This window comes from Sceloporus occidentalis, unplaced genomic scaffold (assembly GCF_023333645.1).
Source record: "Sceloporus occidentalis isolate IW3139 unplaced genomic scaffold, rSceOcc1.0.p SCAF_3, whole genome shotgun sequence".
In the NCBI taxonomy this organism is placed as follows: Eukaryota; Metazoa; Chordata; class Lepidosauria; order Squamata; family Phrynosomatidae; genus Sceloporus; species Sceloporus occidentalis.
In genome coordinates this window covers 43,046,198-43,069,031 of record NW_028316983.1, presented here as the reverse complement: position 1 = coordinate 43,069,031, position 22,834 = coordinate 43,046,198, and the positions used below count along the sequence as shown (strand labels likewise).

The following is a 22,834-nucleotide window of genomic DNA, read 5'->3' as shown; positions in this document are numbered from 1 at the left end:
TGTTACGGTCTTGTCTGAAAGAAACACAAAACTTTCTACTGCACACAGAATACTCTTTTGCTCTGTATTTCTATTTTTAGAGGAAAGAAAGTGTCCTAGATTAGGTGCATACACATCTTCACTGGGATCAAAAGAGAGTTGTGATACTTTGCAAGCAGCAGTGTTTTCTTATGAATAGATCTTGTCTGTCTAAGCTTATGGAATCCAGTCTGAGGTTCTCTGAAATACTAATAGATTCCATTGATGGCTTTCAATAAGTTGGATGTTTTAGCCAATCTCTCTTTCACATGTGTTTGATGAACTCCAGGTTTATTTCAGTTGTACTTTATGCAGTTTATTTCTGGATGTACAGACTTACATTATCTAATTCCTAATCTTTATGTATACAGATGTTTTTTGAAAAAGAGAATGAAAGGAAATCTTTACTAGAGGAACTTCTTCAAACAAAGGAAGAACTCACTAGTACTTGTCAGAAGCTGGAATATCTTCGCCAGGAAGTGAAGAAGCACCAAGAGAAGGCACAGGTAGGACTAAGGCGCAGATAAGCCTTGACAGTGTTTTGAAGGTTACTACATATTTTCTCAAATAGTAATTATTTCAACTGTTTATGATCTCAATTGCACAACTGGTGTACTGTAAACATTTAAGCCTTTTATTTTTACTTGAACAAACTAGAAAAGTTACATACCTGTTTCCTTTTCTGGGGGAGACAGGATACTGTGCAGGGCCTGGAAGCTGACTTGAAGGATGCCCAGGGTAGAATGAAAACACTAGAAAAGAAACACGAGGAGGAAACAAAATCTCTCAAAGAAGAAATCAACATCCTTCTTCAACAACGAGATGCTTTACAAAGTCAGGTGATTTTACTAGAAACCATTGTAGCACCACCAATGAAATAGTCAGGTGATTTTACTAGAAACTGCCTTTTTCCAGTACCAAACCCAGCTTTTCTCAAACTGCCTAATCAAAGCAATAATGGGAGTCTTTTTGTGAGCTAAAACTGTGCTGAGGGAACTCTTCCCAAATCATTATGGAAAACTGATCTTAGTACCAAGGATCTAAAAAACAAGCGAACAAAACATTATATGAAACATTTCTAGAACTAAAATTAAGTAATATTTTAAGGAAAACTACATAGTTGGCATTATAACACTGCACTGAGGATGTTTTCCATTTCAACAAGCTTCTTCCATTGTATTCAAATGGACTGGAGGTGGTATTATTATTACTGTTTATATCCTGCTTTTCCCCCATCCTGAATATCATGCTGATACCCTTGATTGCATAATCAGGCAAAGCAACAATAAAAAGCCAAACATTAAACACTTTGTAAAAGTAGAATTAAAGCAGAACTGTCTGTGTGTCTTGAACAAGATATTTGGGGAGATGCAATCATCTCTAGGTGTATATTTGTGAGTTTTCTGTCTCTTCACTACTCTCTTGTGCACATTCTAGGTACAAGAATTGGAGTCCCAGCTACTGACAGCAAAAGATTCTTGTCAGCAGATTACACAGGAGGCTCAGCAACATTTAACAGAGGTGCAAGAACTGTCTAAACAGAGGGCACGGGAAATTGCACACCTCCAAAAAATGCTGGAAGCAGAGAAAAAACAGAGTGAGGAGATAGTACATCAAACCATTGAATTGCACAGCCAGAAGGAAGAGCTGGAGCACAGGAACACAGAACTGCGAGCTATGCTGCAGAATCAGTGGGAGACGGAAAAACATCTGAACAGAGAGCTTCAGAGAAAGCAGGAGGAGGTGGAGCACCTGTGTGCCACATTTCAGGCCCTGGAAAGGGAGCAAAGCCGGTGGGAAGAAGCAGAACGTCAGAATTCTGAGCAACATAATGCACTTCAGAGACAGTTGGAAGAAACAAAATGTCAAAATAAGCAGCTGCAAGCACAGAAAACAGAAGCAGAGCTTCAGAATGCAGAGTTGCACCAACAGAAAGAAGAGATGGAATGTCAGAATGCACAACTGAAAGTTGCACTCCAGAGGCAGCAAGAAGATGCAGAACGTGAGAGTGCAGTACTCCAGAGCCATTGGGAAGAGGCACAACAACGATATTCAGACTTGCAGAGTTGGAAGGAGAAAATTGAAGACAAGAATGCAGAATTGCAGGCCCTGCTTTCTAGCCAACGAGAGAAATTGGAATGTCAAAACATGGAGCTGCAGAACAAGGAGAAAGAGATGGAACACCAGAACACTGTACTACAGAAGATGAAGAAAGAGAGGAGTCAGTGGGAGAAAGTGGAATATCAGAATTCAGAACTTAAAGCAGCGTTGCAGACTCTGGAGCAGGAGCAAGCCAGGTGAGCACAGCCTATGAGTGAGGTTGCCTCAAATACAATCATCGCACATTTTTTCTCCTCAGATCTCTGGATAATTGTACCAGAATACATACTTAATGAAAAATGTAGCCACTGTGACTAGTAGCCATCAATAGCTTTATCTGATTTCTTTATAAAGCTTGTCCAAGAGGGTGGCAATCAGTAATTTTTTGTAACAAATTCCATAGCTGAACAGTGCACTCAATTATAAATCTGTAGGAGATAGGGGTTCCTGCAGGACTTCTAAGATGGTGCATAGTCTGTATTCTCTTTCTCTTCCAATTGATCTGCAAGAGAAATTGAAGGAATGCTTATTCTTGTATGTACCTACTCAGATACTGACAATACCACACATGCCAGGAATTTAATATTTGGCAATCCAAGAGAGGGTGTTTTCATCAAAGAATCCCTGATGGTGGAGTCCCTCCCCCACCCCCCAAAAAATCTCTAGTATGGTTGGGACTAAATCTTACAAACATTCTACATCAACTAAAAACCTACATATATACCCAGGCTTTGGGTTGATTCTGTGGTGCTTGCAAGGCAAGGTTTTATAAATTACATTTTAACTGTATGCATGTTTTCCCCATTTTACTGTTGTCTTGTTTACTCTAGATTCATTGTATTAACTTTATTTTGTGGTGTTGGTATTGTACCTCATGTCAGGATTATTTTTGTAATGAAAACCTGACAACAAATGCTAGAAATAAGGGTGCAATTGCCATACAATGGTTATGCTTTTCCTAGGTACCTTTTAAAAGAATTCCTTTGTTCACAACAAGCTTTTAAAATTGTGATGTACTCTTTTCTTATCTTTGATTACTAAAGCTGCCAGGTTCTATTAGGAATCCTGCTTTACTCTCTTTCAGCCTGGCTCTGTCACTGAAGGAGAAGGATGTCAGGCTCAAAAAACTTCAAAACAGTGATGATGCTCATAAGGATGAAATTGCTAAACTGAATACTGCCTTGCAACAAACAGAACAGCTGCGTGCTGAGTACAGAAAAGAGATACAGGAACTTAACAGCCAGGTATTGTCCACAAATAAACACAATTTGAAACACCTGGTTGTGTCTCCACCCTGCTGCTGGCCTCATATGGCATTGCTGTCATGAAACACCTCTTCATAAATATGTCTTCTTCTCCATAATACTTTTCATCTTCCTGTACATTATATTAACACAACTAGCCTCTCCCTCTTTTTTGTGATTCCTGAGTTCTATTAAAGGAACATGCAAGCTACATTATAGATTTTATTGCTATCCTTTCATTGCTTAAGAATAATTCTGCACTACGCTGTTATAGCACTGTTATTCCACTTTTATTGCTATGATTGTCTTCTATGAAATCCTGGAATTTGAAGTTTAGGGAAGGGCATTTAGGCCTCACAAAACTACAAAGTCCAGAATGCCATAGGAAACAGCCATATCAGTAGAAGTGGGATACTAGTGCTGTAACAGTGTTGTGCAGTATTGTCAAAAGTGTCATGTCACTGCTTGTTATTCTCTACAAGCTCCATCTGCTCTTCTTTTACTTATGAACATACAAAAACGTTTACAACACAGTGCCATGTAATAATGGATCCTTTATATCTGTAGTACTAGAAGATGATGTACTTTAACTCTTTATAATGAACACATTTAAACATGTTTTTCCCATTGAGTTATATCTACTTTCTCTTCTTTGTCTTGCTGGATGCTTACTTATTCTGTGTTGCTCGGTCTTTGTTTCCCTCCTGTTCCTGTGTCCCTGCAAAAACTATGTTTTGCCACAGATACAGTCATTCAGACAGATGATGACAGAGAAGGAGGCAGCCATGGTAGCTCACCAGGGACAGCTTATCCAAGATGTGGAAAAATCCCGTGTTAATGAGCAACGTGTGAAGGACTCTGTGGAAGTGCTGGAGGCTGAAGTATCAACGTTACGCCTAAACCTTTGTAGCACAGAGAGTAAGGCTGAGGCACTGGCATCAGAATGTCAGCGTGCTTGCTCAGCCCGCTGGGAGGCACAATCCCAGCTAACCAAGCTATACTCAGTTCTACAGTACATGCTGTGTAATGGCCCTGAAGCAAAGCTGGAACATGGAGGGCAGGGAGACAACACAATTTGGAACTCATTGTCCCTCCATACAGGTGAGTTAAATCAAGAAGAGTGGTTGTTGTCTGTTTAGAATCACACTGACCTCTTATGGATGCCATAAGTAAGATGATTACTTTGCAAGCAGTTCAGTGCCAAAGTAGTTGTTTCAAAAGATGGGGAACTTTTGGTCCTTTTTATTTCTTTACTTTTTAAAAAATATCTTGGACCAACTAATATGGGGGCCTCAATGCTCACAGGCCTTGGGGCACATCTAGAATTTAGAAAGCTAAAACTGGCTGCTATGACAGGTATCCAATCCCAAAAATGTTAGGAACACACTTTCTTCTTTGTGCGTACAGGTCAATGCATGTTTTTCCCCTCCATTTCTGCCCTCTGCAAAACTCTCTTTCTCTGATCTTCTTTTCTCTTCATCTCCATACACCCCATGAACTGAATGTTTGGCCTCTAGATTTTTGTTGTTTCTTTCCAATCAGTGAATTTTCAGCTAGATGCTGTTACAGAAGAGCTTTATTTCTCCAGAACAGGATAAACTGATAGGACCGGCTTTGTCTCAGTCTAAAGACTTTTCCACAGAGCTGACTGTGGAGAGAGTAGCAGAAGCTATTCAGAACCTGCGGAAAGATCTATGGCAAACTCGCCTAGAACGGGTAATTTTTATAAACATGTAACTTTCCTATCCTGGCATCTTAGTTGCTTCCAAGTTTAGATAGTTTAAAAGTGTTATGTCATTAAGGTTTTCAAGCACACAGGATGTCTCTCATTGAGCAGCAGTTGTCCAAACCAAAATGGAAAGTAGCAGAGAAAGTCCAACCACACTACAACCCTGCATGTTTAATACTATGCTCACAAATACCAGGAGATGCCATAGCATTCAATTTACACTCTTACTGGTGTGTTGAGCAAACAAATATCCAGCTTATGCAATAAAATGACAAATGCTTTTCTTGTTCTCAGTCATACTAATGCTTCTAGGGAACAAAAATGATAAGAACCTCTGAGGATTTTGTACCCTTTTCCCTGTAGGAGAAAAAAAGGATCTTGAAGGGAGCATTTTTGACATACAATTGGCAAAGAAAGGACCCACAGTACACCCAGTTATCATTACTGCCTCTTGCACAGAGATAGGAATCATGTGACCTTCCAGATGAAGTTAGACTACCACATCCAGCCTTTCTCATTATTGATTTTGCAGGCTAGGGGTGCTAGAACTTGTAATCTACCAAACTTTGGAGGGTTGTATGCTCTAGCAGCTTTATTTTTTCTAATTTAACAACCCTTGGGGGGGAAAGGCTTTGAGGGAATTGATGTGCTCCATTTTCTAAAGGGACACTATTACTTTATCCATTTTTAGAGTGCTCCCAGTTGGGCATGTAAAGCAAATATAGTGACTCTTGGTTCTCTTCAAGGATGAGGTGAGGAAGAATATGGAGAAACTGAAGCAACAGCTCATTGAAAAGGAAGCAGAAAGAGACCGCATCAGCGCCAAAGCTGAAGAGCTTCAGAAATGGTTGAACCAAAGCCAGGAAGGTACAGATTTGCTTCTTTTTTTTCTTAATAGCAGAGCCACTGCGTCCCTATAGAATGAAATAATTCAGGCACCATGTTAATTCATAGTTGAAGTCTATGGTCTGATGTGATATCTGAATTTTAAAAATATAGTTTAAAATTAGTTGCTAGACAAAATCAGAAATTACAATTTGAAGCAGGTTCACAAACTATTGTTTGGTGTGATCTCTGACAATAGACAGCATTTATTGCCATCACTGTCTCCTAATAAGCCCCAGTACATAGAGATAGGAATGTTTTGGTAGTGCAAAACAAAAACATCAAGTAATTTTCTTTCTCATTTTTGTATGGAAGCTGAAAATATGGTTTGAATTTTAAACTATAGTTAGTTCTGACCTTGGTTTAGTGTGAGGTTTGAACTTAAATACAGTCGGCCCTCCACACTGGTGGCTCTGACACTCACGGTATTGATTATTCACAAGTTCAAGGCTACAAGCGCACACACTCCTCCTCCTCTTCCTCCTCCCTCCTGGACACTTCCCCTTGGAAAAAAGCTCAGGAGGGAGTAGCCAGGAAGGTGTGCATCAACTCTGCACCTTTCCTGGCTGGCCAAGCAGTTATCCAGATGAAAGGGGGTAGGAGCCTCCAACCCCCAACAACCTTTTCCTGGTTAGATTGCTACCTGGACAGCCCAGGCAGCAATCCAGAGATGAAAGAGAGGAGAAGCTTCCACCCACTCCCCTCCCATGACCAGGCAGCAATCCAGCCAGGAAGAGCATGTGTGGAGGCTCCTTTTCCCTTTCCCAGCTGGATTGTAGCCTGGGGAAGGCAGGGATCTGGATGAGAAAGGGGCAGGAGCCAGTTAAAGGGACGGGAGGGTGGGGACAAAAAGGAGCAGGAGCTCCTGCTCCTCTTCTCCTGTCCAGCCCTCCCTTTAACTGGCTTCTGCATGGGGAGGGGAGTTATTCGCAGTTAATTTAATGTAATAATTTGTTTTATTTATATACTGCTATTCCAACGATCATAGCGGTGAACAGCAAGTAAGCTAATTAGCAAGTAAGCTAATTTGCCCCCAACAGTCTGGGTAGTCATTTTAGCGACCTCGGAAGGATGCAAGCCTGAGTTGAGCTTGGGCCCTTTTGCTGGTCTTGAACTCGCAACCTTGTGGTTTTGAGTGAATGGCTGCAGTACAGGCATTTAACCACTGCGCCACTAGGGCAGTGGTCTTGATCCCCTAAGCCCGGTGAATATGGAGGGCTGACTGTATAGCAGAAGCATGCAACTTTCAATAATATCTGATAACTGAAAAACAGATTCTGATTCAGTCTTTTCAGTAAAACAGTTCTTTGCACTGGTTTAATTACTACTGTGTTTTTTATTCCTTAAGATAGCAGGCAAATTATTCATGAGTCATCTGTTATTTCTCTAAAATCTTCTACTTTATCTAGGCTCCTTTTAGAGTCAGCTTGATTTTTGCTTTCTTCTAAACTTTGAATTTTCTGTAACAGTTATGAAAATCATCCATGTTACCTTTTCATTATAAGAAATAAAGTCGTTCCTGATTCCTCCCCCTCCCCCCCGGACCCTTCTTACCTACTCCATTTCAGAAAAAAATATAGCAGAAGGCAAACGAGGCTCCTTAGAGTCTGCTTTGAAGGCAGAAATCATTGCCTTCAAAGAAGAGAATGTGGCTTTGCGTGGGAAGGTGATCATTTTGGAGAAAACACTTGAGAGTACAGAGAAGCAAAGAAAGGATGTACAGGTGAGACTTGCGGATCATTTACAGAGGTTTACTAACATGAATTTGGATAGCTCCATGACACTGCCTGAGGGGAAACATTGCTATCCTACTTAGTATCTTGGATATCTAATTAGAAATTGGGAATTAGTGCTTTCTACAATAAAGTACAGAGTGTTCAAATACAGCTTGCATGTTATTATTTATTTAATGTATAATCTGCCTTTGTCTTGAAACTGAGATTCAAGGTGGCTTGCAATACATTTAACTTCAAAAGTCCAGATAAAATACAAAGTTGTAATATTGCGACACAATAAAATAGGTTATAATAATACCACAATTAACTTAAAAATTTAAAAACTTGTAAGTAAAGAAAATATCACCCACTCATTAAAAAAACCAACTCATTGTCAGAAACCAGTCAGTTCCCAAAATGTCTGCCTGAAGAAAACAGTCCTTGTCTTCCGGAAGAAGGAGAACAGGGAGGAGGTCAGCCTAACCTCTGTTGTTAGCTGTTACATTTTCCCCCCTCAGAGCTTCTTGTAGAACTATGCTCTTTCTTGCCACAATATCTTTTACCTATGCTTAATGTACCTGGTTTCAACAGCTCTTTGTAGATCTTGCATCTAATCAAACAAAACTGCTTGCTCCATTTATTTATATGTTCAGAGTTAAAGAGTCTCTTCACCAAGAAGTAATGATGGCTGCCCTCTAATGTGGATCTCAGTAGTTTTGACCACAGCATATTATCTGTGCTTAGAAGTGATACTATTTCAGAAATCTTAGTTACAGTAAGAGTGCGAGCAGTTTGTTTTTATGCAAAGTTTATATTTAAAATAATTTTTCCTTTTCATCTATAGCTATCATAAGCAACAAGGAAAAAGTTAAGTTGATTCAGTGAATATGAGGAGCTGCTTAGGGAGTATGCCTGAAAAGAACAAAGAGTTCTGGCTGGGCCAACTACCGGGTCTATATTTTTGCATAATTATTTTTATGTTTCAGATTGAACGAGACTCCTTACAAACAGCTAAGGATAAACTGGCATGGGAGCTGGACCTTCTTCGGGAATCTAATGGAGCTTTTGAGATTCGAGCAAATACCATGGAAAAGTTGAACCAGTCTCTGGAACAAGAGCTTCAGACAACTCTTGCAACTCTCAAAATTAAACATGAAGAATTAGAAACTCAGCAGAAGAAACTTACAACCATGCAACAAGAAGCAGGAGTGGGAAGAGTTTTGCAAAAAGATTTAGATCACCTCACTGTTACTCTAGAAAAGAAAGATGATGAAATAAAATCCCAGCTACAGCAGATTAGAGATTTGGAGCGGCACAGAGAAGTGCAAAAAGCTGCTATAGAACATCTCACTGAAGATCTAGAAAAGAAAACTCATGAAATGAGATGTCAAAAAAACCAGATTGAAGAGCTGGGAAAGCAGAATAAAATGCAGAAGGCTGACCTAGAGAAACTGAATCTAGAACTGGAAGAGACGCTCCAAACTTTGAAATCCCAACAAGAAAAGATTCAAAAATTGGAAGAGCTGACACAGACTCAAAGAACTCTGCTGGACAGCCTAACTCTTAATCTAGAAGCAAAAGCAAAGGAAACTAAAATCAAGGAGGAAAAGATCCAAATTCTGGAAGAGAATGAATCTTCTCAGATTGGAAGCTTGCTGAAAGAACTTGGTGACTTGAAAATGCAATTGACTGAAAAAGACTGGGAACTTGCTTCTCAAAAGCAGCTAGTTCAAGAACAGAAAGAACAAGGGGAAAAACATGAAAAGAGTCTTCAAACGAGCTTAGAGCACATGAAGGCCATTCTGAGGGATAAAGAAAGGGAGGTAGCATTCCAGGGGGAACAGATAGCAAGCTTCCAGCAACGTGAAGCTCAGAGGGACAAGCATCTCTGCGAACTTTATGAGAAAGTGAAACAGTTGTCATTCACTGTGGCCCAGAGAGATGAAGAACTTGAGTTACAAAAGCAGCAAATAAAAGAAATGGAAAGAGAAATGGAAACAGAACTAAAAGCTCTTCGTGAACTTACAGCAAAAACAGAGTTATCCCTGAAGGAAAAAAATAAAGAGATGGAGTTTCAAAGGAAACATGAAGAAGAAGTGGAAAGGCAGCTAAGAATTCTAGTTGGAGGTGCACAAATCAGCACAGCAATCCTAAGAGAGAGAGACAGCAGTGCAGAATTTCAAAAGGATCAGACAGAGCAGCTGAAGAAACAAAAGGAAACAGCACTTGATATGCTGGAACAACTCAGAGTAGTGTTAGTGGGGAAAGAGCAAGAAATTATGTCTCTGAAAGAGCAACAAGAAGAATACAAGGAAGAAAAAGAGTTTATAATCAGGGAAATGCAGACAAATCTTCAACAAGCTTTGAAAAGTAAAGAAGAACAGCTACAGTCCTTAAAAGAGGAAAACTGGCAACTTCAACAACAAGAGGAAAAAGTAGTAGCACAGACAAAATATACCATGGGAAGTCTGGAAATCACCAAAATTTCACTTCATGACAGAGAAAAAGAGATACAGTCCTTACAAGCACATATTGAGGAACTCTCAAGACAGAAAGAAATAGAACAGAATAGGTCTGCAAGCCTACAGCTGGATCTGGACAGGATTAAGGAACTAATGACAGAGAAGGAAAATGTGTTACTCAGACAGGCAGAACAAATTAGCACATACCAATTTAAACTGGTAGGCAAACAAGCAGAATTGCAGGCATGCCAAACTCAAGCAAGTGAAGAGTCAGGAATTAAGCAAAAAGAACAAGTGAATGAAGGAGACTTCCAAATGTTCCAACAGAAACATGAGCAGGTGAAAGAAAAAGAGGAGTATTCCAGGGAAAAGAAGGAATATCTAGAGGAAAAACAGAAGGAAAAGGAGGAAGAGATGAAAGCACAAAATGAACAAGAGCAAATACAAGATGAAATTAAGAAGCTTCATGAGCACATACAGCAACTTGAACATCAGTTGAAGAAAAAAGAAGAAGAGGATACACGGGAGAGAGTGGAAGTTGAGAAGCTGACAGAGAGAGTCAAAAGTAAAGAGAAGGAATTGCTAATCTGTTGTGAGCAACTTAAGGAAATCAGTTCTGCTCTGACTTTGCAAGATAGTGAAGAGGACAACTTACAGAGTCATATCCAAAAACTTTGTAGGTGGAAAGAGATGGAGACAGCCAGGAGCAAGGCTCTTCAGGAGAAAGACCAGTGGTTGGAGTGGCAAAAGAAGAGAATTCAACAACTGGAAGAAGAAAAAAAAGTAAAGAAACAGGAATTGGATCGTGTGATAGCTATCTTGAAAAAGACAGAGAGTGGAGAGATAGAATGGAGAGAGAAAGCACAGAAGTTGGGTCTGTCCCTTGCACAAAGTGAAGAAGCCCTTAGAGTCCTGAGGGAGGAAATGACTATCATACAGAACATGGTTTCAGAAAGGGACAGGGACAGGCATAATCTACAGGTAAGCACTTTGGTGCCTCTTCTTTTATAAAGCTTTAAGTTGTTGTGATAGGGGAAAACAGTTGCGAAGTGAGAATACAGTTGTCCCTCCCTTTTTGCGGACTTGGGAGTCTTCGGTCTTGCTCTTCGCAGGAGGGACAAGCGGGGAGGAACAAAATGGCGGCATGCACGCCTCAGGCGCACACACCATTATTTTCAATGGGATTCAAAAATATGCAAGTTGCCATTTTGGAGTGGTGGTCCAGAATGGATCCCCCGCAAATTGGGAGGGGCTACTGTATATCTCAGGATGCTATACACATATATAGGCACCCATAGTGTAAATATATACCAACACGTTACACTGGATCCCTCAGTTGTGTAGCTGGCACCATGACCTTGAGCTTATCCATCATGCTACAGTGGGTTAGCGCCTTAGCAGCCAAGTAAAAAGTTACAGAGAGGGCTATACGTCTGTTTGCAAAATGATTAGCTGTACTACAGACCATTCATACATATTCTCTTTGAGGCTTGCAGAGCAATTCTTTCATTAATGTAGTGCCTTGACAAGATTTGGGATTGTACATATATTTGTTTGGCTGTTCACTTCAGAAATATCTATTTTCTTGTTTGGCTGTTCACTTCAGAAATACCCATTTTCTGTTGTAGACTGGTTTAATATGGAATGTAATTGGCTTCTGGGATCTGAATGATAAAATGGAGCATGAGAGTTTAAAAAAAGCACTCTTAAGAGGCTGTTAATTTACTATGATCAGAGGCACATCCTCATTTACATGCATTTTATGTGTGCATAAAGCTCTCTGGGGCCCAATAATAATCCCTCTATCTGAGGTATTTTGAGTGGCATTACACTGTTTATGGAACTCCCTCCCTGGGGAAGCAGTTCATCCAAACCATGGTCTCTTATTTTCTTATTGCAGGTTTTGCATATGTTGTTAGTTCTGGTTTATAGTCAATATTTAATTATGTCTACATTATGTCTTTTTTACTACATTGTGTATTGCTTAGGGCTCCCTTAGGCGGAAAAGCAGTATGTAATATAAAAAAAAAAAAATAAGTACTTAAGTGAATGCATAATACTGCTGGTTGTTCCACAGGAGCAGTTGGATACAGCTTTCAGAACTCTGGAAGAAGAAAGAATTACTACAAAAGCTCTAGTAGATGTGAATCAGTTAAGTAATGAAAAGCACATGCCAGAAATATTGCACAAAGAAGTAGGAGAGGTAAGATGAGTAGGATATTAGAATAGAAAATACTTCTACTTCTACATTACTAGTCTACAGTCCACCCTTGGTATCCGTTGACTTGCCATCCACGCCCTGAAAGCCACTTGCCTGCTCCTCCTCACTCTCCGGCACCAATGGCAGCGGTGACCTCTTGGACCCCCCTCCTGGCAGAGGGCTCCTTGGAAGGGAAAAAGGGAGAAAGAATGATGGCAGCCCTGCCCAACGCCCTTGCTGCCACCTCCCTTGGCAACTGCCTCTTGCCAGAAAGCAAGGAGGCCAGCCTCAGTGGAAGACACGAGCAGGAGGGGGTCACCAAGGGAGGTGGCAGTGGCGAAGGTGGTGGGCAGGGCTGCTATCCTTCTGCCTACCTCCCTTCCAAGGAGCCCTCTGCTGAGAGGGGGACCCAAAAGGTCACTGCTGCCACCGCCAGAGAGCAAGGAGGAGCAAGCAAGTGGCTTCCAGAGTGCACTGTCGTCCAGAGGGGAGAAGAGAGGTTGAGGCTCCCCCTTCCCATGCCCGCCACTGCCCTCCTGTCAGCCTGGTGGGAGTCCTGCATTGACACCCCATCACAGCCCACCCACCCATCCCTTTGCCCTGAATGGTGGTGCAGCCTCATCCACACATTGCCATCGGGGACAACAGACTTAAGTATCTGTGGATCATAGAATCATAGAGTTGGAAGAGACCACAAGGGCCATCCAGTCCAACCCCCTGCCATGCAGGAAATCTAAATCAAAGCATCCCCAACAGATGGCCATCCAGCCTCTGTTTAAAGACCTCTAAGGAAGGAGACTCCACTACACTCCGAGGGAGTTTGCTCCACTGTCGAACAGCCCTTACTGTCAGGAAGTTCCTCCTAATGTTGAAGTGGAATCTCTTTTCCTGGAGCTTGCATCCATTGCTCCGGGTCCTACTGTCTGGAGCAGCAGAAAACAAGCTAGCTCCCTCCTCAATATGACATCCCTTCAAGTATTTACACAGGGCTGTCATATCACTTCTTAACCTTCTCTTCTCCAGGCTAAACATCCCTGGCTCCCTAAGTTGTTCCTCATAGGACATGGTTTCCAGACCCTTCACCATTTTCGTTGTCATCCTTTGGACACGTTCCAGTTTTTCAATGTCCTTTTTGAATTGTGGTGCCCAGAACTGGACACAATATTCTAGATGGGGCCTGACCAGAGCAGGATAGAATGGCACTATTACTTACCTGCTGGGGGATCTGGAACCCACTGCGGATATCGAGGGCCAACTGTATCTTAAGGAGCAAACTGCCTTATTCTAAATCCAGGAAGGCTTCTTTTGAGAAAGAAAGAACTATTCATTACTTACATTTCAAAGCCATTAGAACACTGTATTTTTGGCCATAGAAAACAATTTACTTCTCTGTTATCAGGCCTTTCATATCTAATAGCCCATATCATATGTGATGTTGATTTTTTAGTGTGGATCAATATGGAAAGAGGCAATATATCAACCTATTCATTAAGCTCATTACGCCTTCCCCTCAAAAGGATGAACGCCCATAAAATCTACAATACCATACTAAAAGCAACCTATCAGATTTGAAACTGTTGAAATGAAATATTACTTCCCTCACCCTCCACCCTTTGTCACTTACCATACACTCTTCTTTATGCAAGAAGCTAGTACAGGTTGAATCTCCCTTATCCTGCATTCCAAAATTCTAAATATTCCAAAAACCAAAGCTTTATTCATGGCTGACTGAGGTAGTGAAACCTTTGCTTTCTGGTAGTTAAATATACACAAATTTTCCTTCACGTAGAAAATTATTAAAACTATTGTATAAAATTACTTTCAAGCTATGTGTATAAAGTATACATGAAACATAAATTAATGTTGTGTTTAGACTTGGGTCTCATCTCCAATATATCTTATTCTGTGCATATATGCAAATACAGGTATTCTGAACCCCCCCCCCCCAAGAAATCCAAAATCCAAAACACTTCTGGTTCCAAACATTTCAGGTAAGGGAGATTCAACCTGTAATAGCTACAGACACTGGAAAATCTAGGCCTCTACCATATGCAGGATTTGTTCCATCAAGGGTGGAACCCCATAACGCCTGAATGCTTGTCTAGCATTTTCTCTAATGACAATCCTGGCTCCAGAAATTACAAATTCTATTTTTTACCAAATGTGTGCTGCATATTGAAGGCCCACCAAAGCTACCCATCCTTTGAGAAACTATGCTCTCAGTTTCTGATACAAAGAGAAAGACATTGGCTGTATGGTCCAGATTCCTTTCAAATCAATCTCAGACCAAATTCAGGAAACAGCCATCAAAATTAATCATAGATACTGTAGGACTAGTCACATTTAAAACTTCACAAAAATGCATCTTAATACCTTTTCTACTTGTTGAAGAAGCTGTGGAGGTTCACAGCTCTCTATTACATCTCTGGATTGTCCAAAAATAGCTTCTTTCTGGGCAGAAGTAAGAGAAAGCATTACCAACCAGCAGGTTGAAAATAGTGGTCCTTTGCTGATTCTTTCTCTATTCTTAGATAAAAACAAGCCAGTGAAGCACAAAAACCTAATTTGTATATTATTAATGGTAGCCAGGCTTGAAATGGTCAAATGCTGGAAGAAACTAACAAATCTCAATATTATAGTTTGATTTAATTGCATCTAGAGCAATGCTTTATATGAAAGACTCTCGTGCAATCTAAGACTGACATATGGACTAGATAAAAATGATTATTTTCTTGGACTACACAAAGGCCAAGGTGCCTGACAGAGGCCCACCTGTGGAAAACTAATTATTTTGGTCAGAACTAGGCTAACCACCTAAACCCATTCTAAGGCACCAAGACCATTATCGGTGACATACAGATGTACTGCTTTAACTAGGACTATCTATTTAACCTGCAAAAAGAAAGCAATCAGGTTACTGTCAGACCAACACACTACAGTCAACAACAAAATAAACCAAGCTCCCTTCTCTACTGAGCTCACCATACTTCTAGATCCATTGTTCTTTGTTATTGGGGTTTTAAAAATGTTTTTTCTCATTTTACTTTGTTAAATCAATTGTATCTTCCAACTGTAACATGAATCTTGTATACATGTTTGATAAAAATACAGGGATTTAAAAAAACCAAACAAACTGTGGTTCAAAGCCACCATTGTATTTGGGGTGGTTATACTTTTTGTTTCCTAACCTTTATGATACCTTCCTGTTTTACAATGTTTTCTCTGTTATGCAGGCTATGAGTAAAGGAGGAATAGTGTCATGGGTGGTTGAAAGGAGACTCCTGTGCAGGCGTCTACAACTTCTGCAGCAAGCTGTTGCTAGGTTGGAGAATGATAATCATGCTCTAGAGCAGCACAATACCCAGCTTAGAGAGGCACTAGAACAGGTGAGTTGCCCTATAAGGGAAAGAAAATAAATACAGCATGTATTTTTTTGTGCATCTTCCACCAATCCTTCATGTTATGTAGTCATACTTGTTATCAATTGTTGCACTTCCTTATAGACAGAGTAACAGTGTCTGTTCCCTCATTCTACCAGTACAGTCAGCCCTCCACATTCGTGGGGGTTAGGGGAACAAGACCTTTGTGAATGTGGGAAATTCACAAATAACACATAGCAAGCTTTCCCAGGCATGGGAGAAGGGGCCAGAGGAGCCCATGCACAAGCCTTGGCCAGTTCCTCCTGTGCCTGGGACAACTCTAGCCAGCTGTCTTAGGCATGGGAGGAGGAGGTGGGCTGAGCTTACGCTCAGATAGCGAATAAACACATTCATAAATCCCAAGTCTGCAAATGTGAAGGGCCAGCTGTACACACTTTTCTTGCCTTACTGATTTCGTGGGCTTATCCTTTCTTGCTTCTCTCACACACTCCATGTTTTCAGAGAGTACATTTTGAAATACTAGTGCCCTATACAATCTTGTCTGCTCAGCTTCAGTAGTTGAACAGTCCATTTTCACACCTGGCAGAATTTTATCTAACTATTTTTGTCTTGAATCATTTGCTATCTGACCTGTTGTTATTCTCTCTCCCCTCTTCTTTTGACTGCAGGTAGAATGTGAACGGAGGAGACTCAAAAGAAGCCGTGGAGACTTGTCTCTGAGCTTTGGACTCTCCCAGATTAATGCTGGCCCGTCAAAGATTCCATCCTTTGTAAATGTTTAAACATCTGCATGTTCCAAAATTGGAAAATCCGCTTCAAATCTATTTTCCTTGTTCAATATATTTTTCTTCAAGATACTAGCATACTCTGATAGTTGCTGTTATGTCCCTTAAAGTCATTTCTGACCTATGGCAACCCTAAGGCAAATCTCTCACAGTATTCTCTTGGAAGAAATGTTCAGAGGGGTTTTTCTCTTGGCTTCTTCTGGGATTGTGAAAATGTAACTTGCCCAGGGTCTCTAAATGGGTTTTCATGGTCAAGCAGGGATTCAAACCCTGCTTTCCCAGTGTCCTAGTCCAACATTCAGACCACTACACTATGCTGGCTCTATACTATACTGATACTACTCAAGTGTACTTCAGTGGTGATCTGAATGTGTTATTAATCTGTGGTCACCATACTGCTCAATTGCATTTCATTGATGATCACAGATTGTTTACTTGTGTTATATTTGGATAAATGAGAAGAGGATTCAAATTGTACAAATGGTTCTCTCTTCCTGTCTGATGTGCTTCTTGAAAATAATGTAGTGATTGAATCTTGTTCTTTCCCCTTCTCTCTAGGAAGAAACTCAGGTTATCCATAAAAAACTGGAAGAGTTACAGAAACATGTAAGTAGTTCACATCTGAAACAGAGTGAAGATCTTAGCATGATCTACTTCCTTCTTGACTTCTGAAGCGTTGTATCTCCCTATTGCTTGAGATCATACAGAGGGCCACTGAGGCACTTTTACAATCAGGATCAAGGGGGACTGTGTGCTTCCTTATCTTTTAGAATGATTCTTGGTATTTCTCCTCCCCCCTCCCCTGTTAATGCCAGATCATGGTATCATTCTGGAACGCCTGAGGGAGTTAGGTATTGGGGGCACTGCGCTCCAGTGGTTCCATTCCTACTTCTCGGGTAGATTCCAGATGGTGATGCTGGGGGGCAGCTGCTCTTCCAAGAGAGAGCTGACATCTGGCATCCCTCAGGGCGCCATTCTGTCCCCCATGCTTTTCAGCATTTACATGAAGCCTCTGGGAGAGATCATCCGGAGACATGGGGTACGGTGTCATCAGTACGCTGATGACACCCAAATTTATTTCTCTCTGTCCCTGACTATTGCAGTGACTAGGGATGGCATCTCTCCTCTGGATGCCTGTCTTGGATTGGTAATGGGCTGGATGAGGGAAAACAAACTCAGACTGAATCCAGAGAAAACGGAGGTACTCACGATAGGTACCCCAAGTCCAGGGATGGAGTTCTGTCACCCAGTCCTGGATGGGGTCACACTTCCCCTAAAGGACAAGGTTCGCAGTTTGGGGGTACTCCTGGATCCGTCCTTACAATTGACATTCCAGATAGATGCGATGGCCAGGAGTGCTTGGCATCATCTTTGGTCGATACGCCAACAGCGTCCCTACCTCGACCAAAAGAACCTTGAAGCAGTAGTACTTGCACTGGTAATCTCTTGGTTAGATTTCTGCAATGCGCTCTACTTGGGGCTACCCTTGTACCAAATTCGGAAGATTCAGTTGGTTCAAAATGCAGCAGCCAGATTGGTCACCGGAACATCTAGGTTTGACCATATAACACCAATACTGAAGTCTCTTCACTGGCTGCCAATTAGCTTCCGGGTGCAATACAAGGTGTTGGTTATTACCTTTAAAGCCCTACATGGCTCGGGCTTGAGTTACTTGCGGGAGCGCTTCTCCCTACATAATCCGCCCCGCACTCTTAGAATATCTGGGAAGTTCTTACTAGAATATTATAATACCAGGTTAATGACAACTTCACATAACGCATTCACTGCTGCGGCCCCAAAATTATGGAATGACCTACCGAAAGAGATCCGTCTCATTACTACCTTAGAGGCCTTTAAGAAGACACTCAAAATGGATCTCTTCTGGCGGGCTTATTCACTGAATTCCATATAAAAAGGTTATGACAACTGCTCTTCCTTGACTCTGATTGTTGGCTAATAGACGAATTGTAATTTTTAGAGAACTAACAGGAATTCTTGGTAAATTCAGTGTTAGTATTTTATTGTTGTATTGATTGTAAATTGTACTAAGTCTCTTTTAAGGTTGTAATCCCGCCTCGATCCATGGGAGAGGCGGGTATAAATAAACTATATTATTGTTGTTGTTGTTATGTTACACTGATTTTGTGCCTGAATATTACTGTTAGGTATGCAAATATTGTTCAACATTAACAAATCTTAGAAATAATAAATTATAAACCTATAAGACCAAAAGATATATGAGCTTGAAGATATTCTGTGCCGAGAAGCATGAGGTCACTTTCCTCCCGTTTTAGGTTTCTTTTCTACAAAAGCAGCTGTCCCTAGAAAGGAAACAGAAGCAAGATTATATTAACTCTTGTGCCAGAACAAATCAGGAACTTTCAGACTTGCATCAAGAACTCTCAGATTCTTTAGCTGCTGTGGCTAGGGAACCTGTGGCTACTGTTCTGGAACTGGAGACCCGCAAACTTGATGAATCTGTGAACAACAGTTTGGCACTGGCAGCAGCAGGGAGCTTGGATGGCCTGTTAGCTGGAAAATATCCCATAAGCTCCACACCAAAAAGAGTACAGCAGAAGGACTGAAGGTAATGTGGAGGAAGTCATAGCAGGCACAAGTCAGAAGTTCAGCACAATCTAATTAAGTCCCAAAATCTGCAGCTGAAAGCAAATCTTGGAAGCTTTGGTTAGCATAAATTTTAATTGCTATTAAACCACAGGTATGAGAATTTAACTGGAGCCTTCCCTTCACTCAGCTGAGTTTTAACTTCTTGGACCCATCCTACCATCTTTTTATTCTTGATTATGCTAATTCCACACTATCTGGAATGAAGAAAGATCATGTGAATATGAAATAACTGGCTTGTACGCAGTATATTCACTGGCTGATAATATGTAAAGACATTGTTGCAGAATGAAATACTGAGCAGGGACATGACAGTGAAAGAAAACTGTGTATATCTATTGAATTTCTGGTGGAATGGTCCAACATTAATTACAGAACTGAATACTTAGAGTAACTGAGCTCAATGAAAATATTTCAAGCTTGATTTTTCAAGACAGAAGTGGACAGGAGGAAGGCTAAACCAAAGAGTATTAATTTCAGTTGAATTAATTTTTCATAATGAGACTTTAGTTTCAGAATTAATGCCTTAACCTGTTCTAATCTACTGCACAGCAATTTAATGTAAAAATGTTATTTTTATAATATTTTTGTACTAAAGAGTTTTCTTAATATTTAATAAATATGTTATCTTTTCCTGCTTAAACATTATTTTGTATTACATACTACTGTTTCTCTTGGTCTTCTCCCCATCTACACTTATTTGCATTTCACCTCCTGTATTGTACAGATCTGAATTAACTAGGAAATTGTCATACCCTGCTGTCAGTATATAAGGCAAGGATGGAAATCATGTGACCTTCCAAATGTTTGTAGACTGAAGTCCCCAACATTGCTTGCCACTGGCAGGGGTACAGAGGTGAGCAGTCCAGTAGCATCTAGAGGACTGCATGATTCCTACTCATGGTAGAAGAGTAGGTCTGATCACAAAAATAAAGATTATACCCATATACACCAAAGTGTGTTTCCTTCTCTGTGACAGATTTTTTCACAGATCCTAATGGATGCTCTATCATTATCTATCTTCTATCAATGGCGATGGCTAGCCTTTAGCTACCCATAAGCAGAGCCCCTTCTGTTCCTAGCTAAAGAGCTAAATAGAAGCTCCATTTATTGATACTATCTCTATCATTGTTATCCAAACCTTAAAGATCACCCAGTATAAAGATTATCAAAGAACGTAACTTGACAGTCTTTTTATAATAAATGTTTGACATGCTGTTCAATAGCATACAAGTTACACATATTTACTAATGTTTCCTATTTTTTCTGAACTGGCAATTTAATAATAATAATAATAATAATAATAATAATAATAATAATATTTATACTCCGCTCTTCAGCCAAGGCTATCAGAGCGGCTTACAATTTATTAATTAGACATTTCCCTGCCCTCAGGCTTACAATAAAAAAAAGACAAGACACAAAAGGGGAAGAGGGAAAGTCCAGCAGATCTGCTCTCCCTCAGAGGCCTGTTGGATCTGACTTGCCTTTCTCTCCTTCAAGATGGTGGACAGAAGGAGGGCTCTTCTTCTTTTCAGGCAAGGCCTATTGGAGCTGGCTTGCCTTTAGCATGGGGTGATGGAAAGGAGGAGTGGTCAAGCCTTGTATATTCGTATGTGTATGCGTTTACCGTTTATGCTCTGTAGGCAAGACTTCTGTCTGTACAAATCTGATTTCTAGAGACCACTGAAAATATATATAAACATGTATATACTTTTAATTGTCAGGGATGGAATTTAAATAATGTTAATATATACAGGACTAGCACATGTTTTAACTGGTGTTTTTAAATGGTCCTCCAAGGTGGGTCCTTTTCGATTTCTAGTTGTTGCTGCCTGTATTCTGCATACAGGTGAGAGGGGCTTCCTCTGAAGGGGATAGGACTGACTCATCCTCCACTTCAGGGACCGTCACACAAATTAATTTACAGGAGCAACAGCTGCCTGGAACAGATCAAACCAGAGCTCTCCCTGGAAGCCAAGATGATGACACTCAGGCTGTGGCCACATCCTGAGAAGGTTTGACTCACTTGAACAGACAACAACGCTAGGGAATAGAGAATGGAATAGAATCACAGAACTGTTACTTTTTCACAGATATTCACTAGTCACAGTTTGGAACTGTGACTGGCTTGAAGACTAAACTGTGATTTTCAGTGACTGTGATTCATTCTGTTACTGAGCTCCAAACTGTGATATTCACAGAACTGCTACTTTTTCTGTGACTGTGATTCATTCTGCTACTGAGCCTCCAAACTGTGAACTGCTACTTTTTCTGTGACTGTGATTCATTCTGCTACTGAGCCTCCAAACTGTGAACTGCTACTTTTTCTGTGACTGTGATTCATTCTGTTACTGAGCTCCAAACTGTGATTTTCACAGAACTGCTACTTTTCTGTGACTGTGATTCATTCTGCTACTGAGCCTCCAAACTGTGAACTGCTACTTTTTCTGTGACTGTGATTCATTCTGTTACTGAGCTCCAAACTGTGATTTTCACAGAACTGGCTGCTACTTTTTCACAGATCACTCAGGAAGCACTGAAATAACAGAAAATCACTGATTCAGTCCTTTGTAGGTAAGGTGCTTCCACCTTCCAGTCACAAGACAGAGTAACTACTACAAACAATTCTGTGATTCTGGATCAGTAGCAGCAGTATCACTCTAGTGTACAGATCACAGAAATCACGGAAAATCACAGAAATCATGAAAATCACAGAAAATCACAGAAATCACAGAAAATCACAGTTTTGAATCACAGATATTTTAAAATCACAGTAACAGTTTTCACTGATATCTGTAAATCACAGTTATTCCATTCACTACTAGGGAAGGTGAAGGGAAATAGAAAGAGGGGAAGGCTGCATGCCTGATGGGTGAGCTCTGTTAGGGAAGTCACAGTTATGCAATTACAGGAATTAGGTCATAAACACACTGCAGAAATAATCCAGTTTGAGACCGTTTTAACTGCCCTGGCTCAGTGTTAGGGGACTCTGAGAACTGTACTTTCGTGAGACATTTATTAGCCTTCTCTTGGAAGAGAGCTCTGGTGCCAAGACAGACTACAGTTCCCAGGATTCCCTAGCACTGAGCCAGAGGAGTTAAAGCGGTCTCAAACTGGATTATTTCCGCAGTGTGTTTTGGACCCACGACTCTGGAGACCCGAGTTAGAATCCCAGCTCAGCTGATGGAAGCCCAGTGGGGTGAGTCACACACTCTCAGCTTCAGAGGATGGCAATGCAAAAACAAAACAAACCCCAACCCTTTGAACAAAGTTTAATTTTTTGGTATGTTTTTAATGATATTTTTATTGTTTTAATTAGATGATTTTAACTGTTTTTATATTTTACTGTAAGGGGTTTTTTTAAATGTTTTTTAAATCTTGTGAGCCTCCTTGGTTCCTTTTCTGAGAGACAGGCAGCACACAAACGAAATAAATGAATAAGAAATAAAAGCTGCCAAGAAAACTCCATTGATAGGGTCACTGCCTGAGGGTCACCGTGAGCTGTAAAACAAATTACAAGGGGCCCTGAGTCCCAGTTTTGGGGAAAGGGCTGGATATAATAATAATAATAATAATAATAATAATAATAATAATACAATGACTTGAAAGCGCATAACAACAAACTGGAGGACACCACAAGGGCCTTCCTTCACTTAAAACACAACCAACCACCCAGTGATTCCCATAG

The 22,834-nt window shown here is 40.6% G+C and overlaps 1 protein-coding gene across 3 annotated transcripts in view; it reads left to right on the top strand.

Annotated features, from left to right (window-relative positions):
* The window catches only part of CEP250 (centrosomal protein 250), a 48,331-nt gene extending 28,557 nt beyond the window's left edge, over positions 1-19,774 (top strand). The window contains exons 20-33 of one of the 3 annotated variants that reach the window (XM_089514211.1): positions 390-524; positions 714-857; positions 1,456-2,315; positions 3,203-3,362; positions 4,106-4,463; positions 4,951-5,078; positions 5,838-5,958; positions 7,545-7,699; positions 8,678-11,134; positions 12,231-12,356; positions 15,587-15,739; positions 16,402-16,503; positions 17,077-17,124; positions 18,813-19,774. In XM_089514211.1, the coding sequence (XP_089370337.1) occupies positions 390-524; positions 714-857; positions 1,456-2,315; positions 3,203-3,362; positions 4,106-4,463; positions 4,951-5,078; positions 5,838-5,958; positions 7,545-7,699; positions 8,678-11,134; positions 12,231-12,356; positions 15,587-15,739; positions 16,402-16,503; positions 17,077-17,124; positions 18,813-19,103 (5,238 nt within the window). In that variant the 3' untranslated portion in view covers positions 19,104-19,774. Of the gene's footprint in view, positions 1-389; positions 525-713; positions 858-1,455; positions 2,316-3,202; positions 3,363-4,105; positions 4,464-4,950; positions 5,079-5,837; positions 5,959-7,544; positions 7,700-8,677; positions 11,135-12,230; positions 12,357-15,586; positions 15,740-16,401; positions 16,504-17,076; positions 17,125-18,812 lie in introns of those variants that run through there. The other 2 variants (XM_089514212.1, XM_089514213.1) reach the window with 2 other exon arrangements.
* The last annotated feature ends 3,060 nt before the right edge of the window (positions 19,775-22,834 follow it).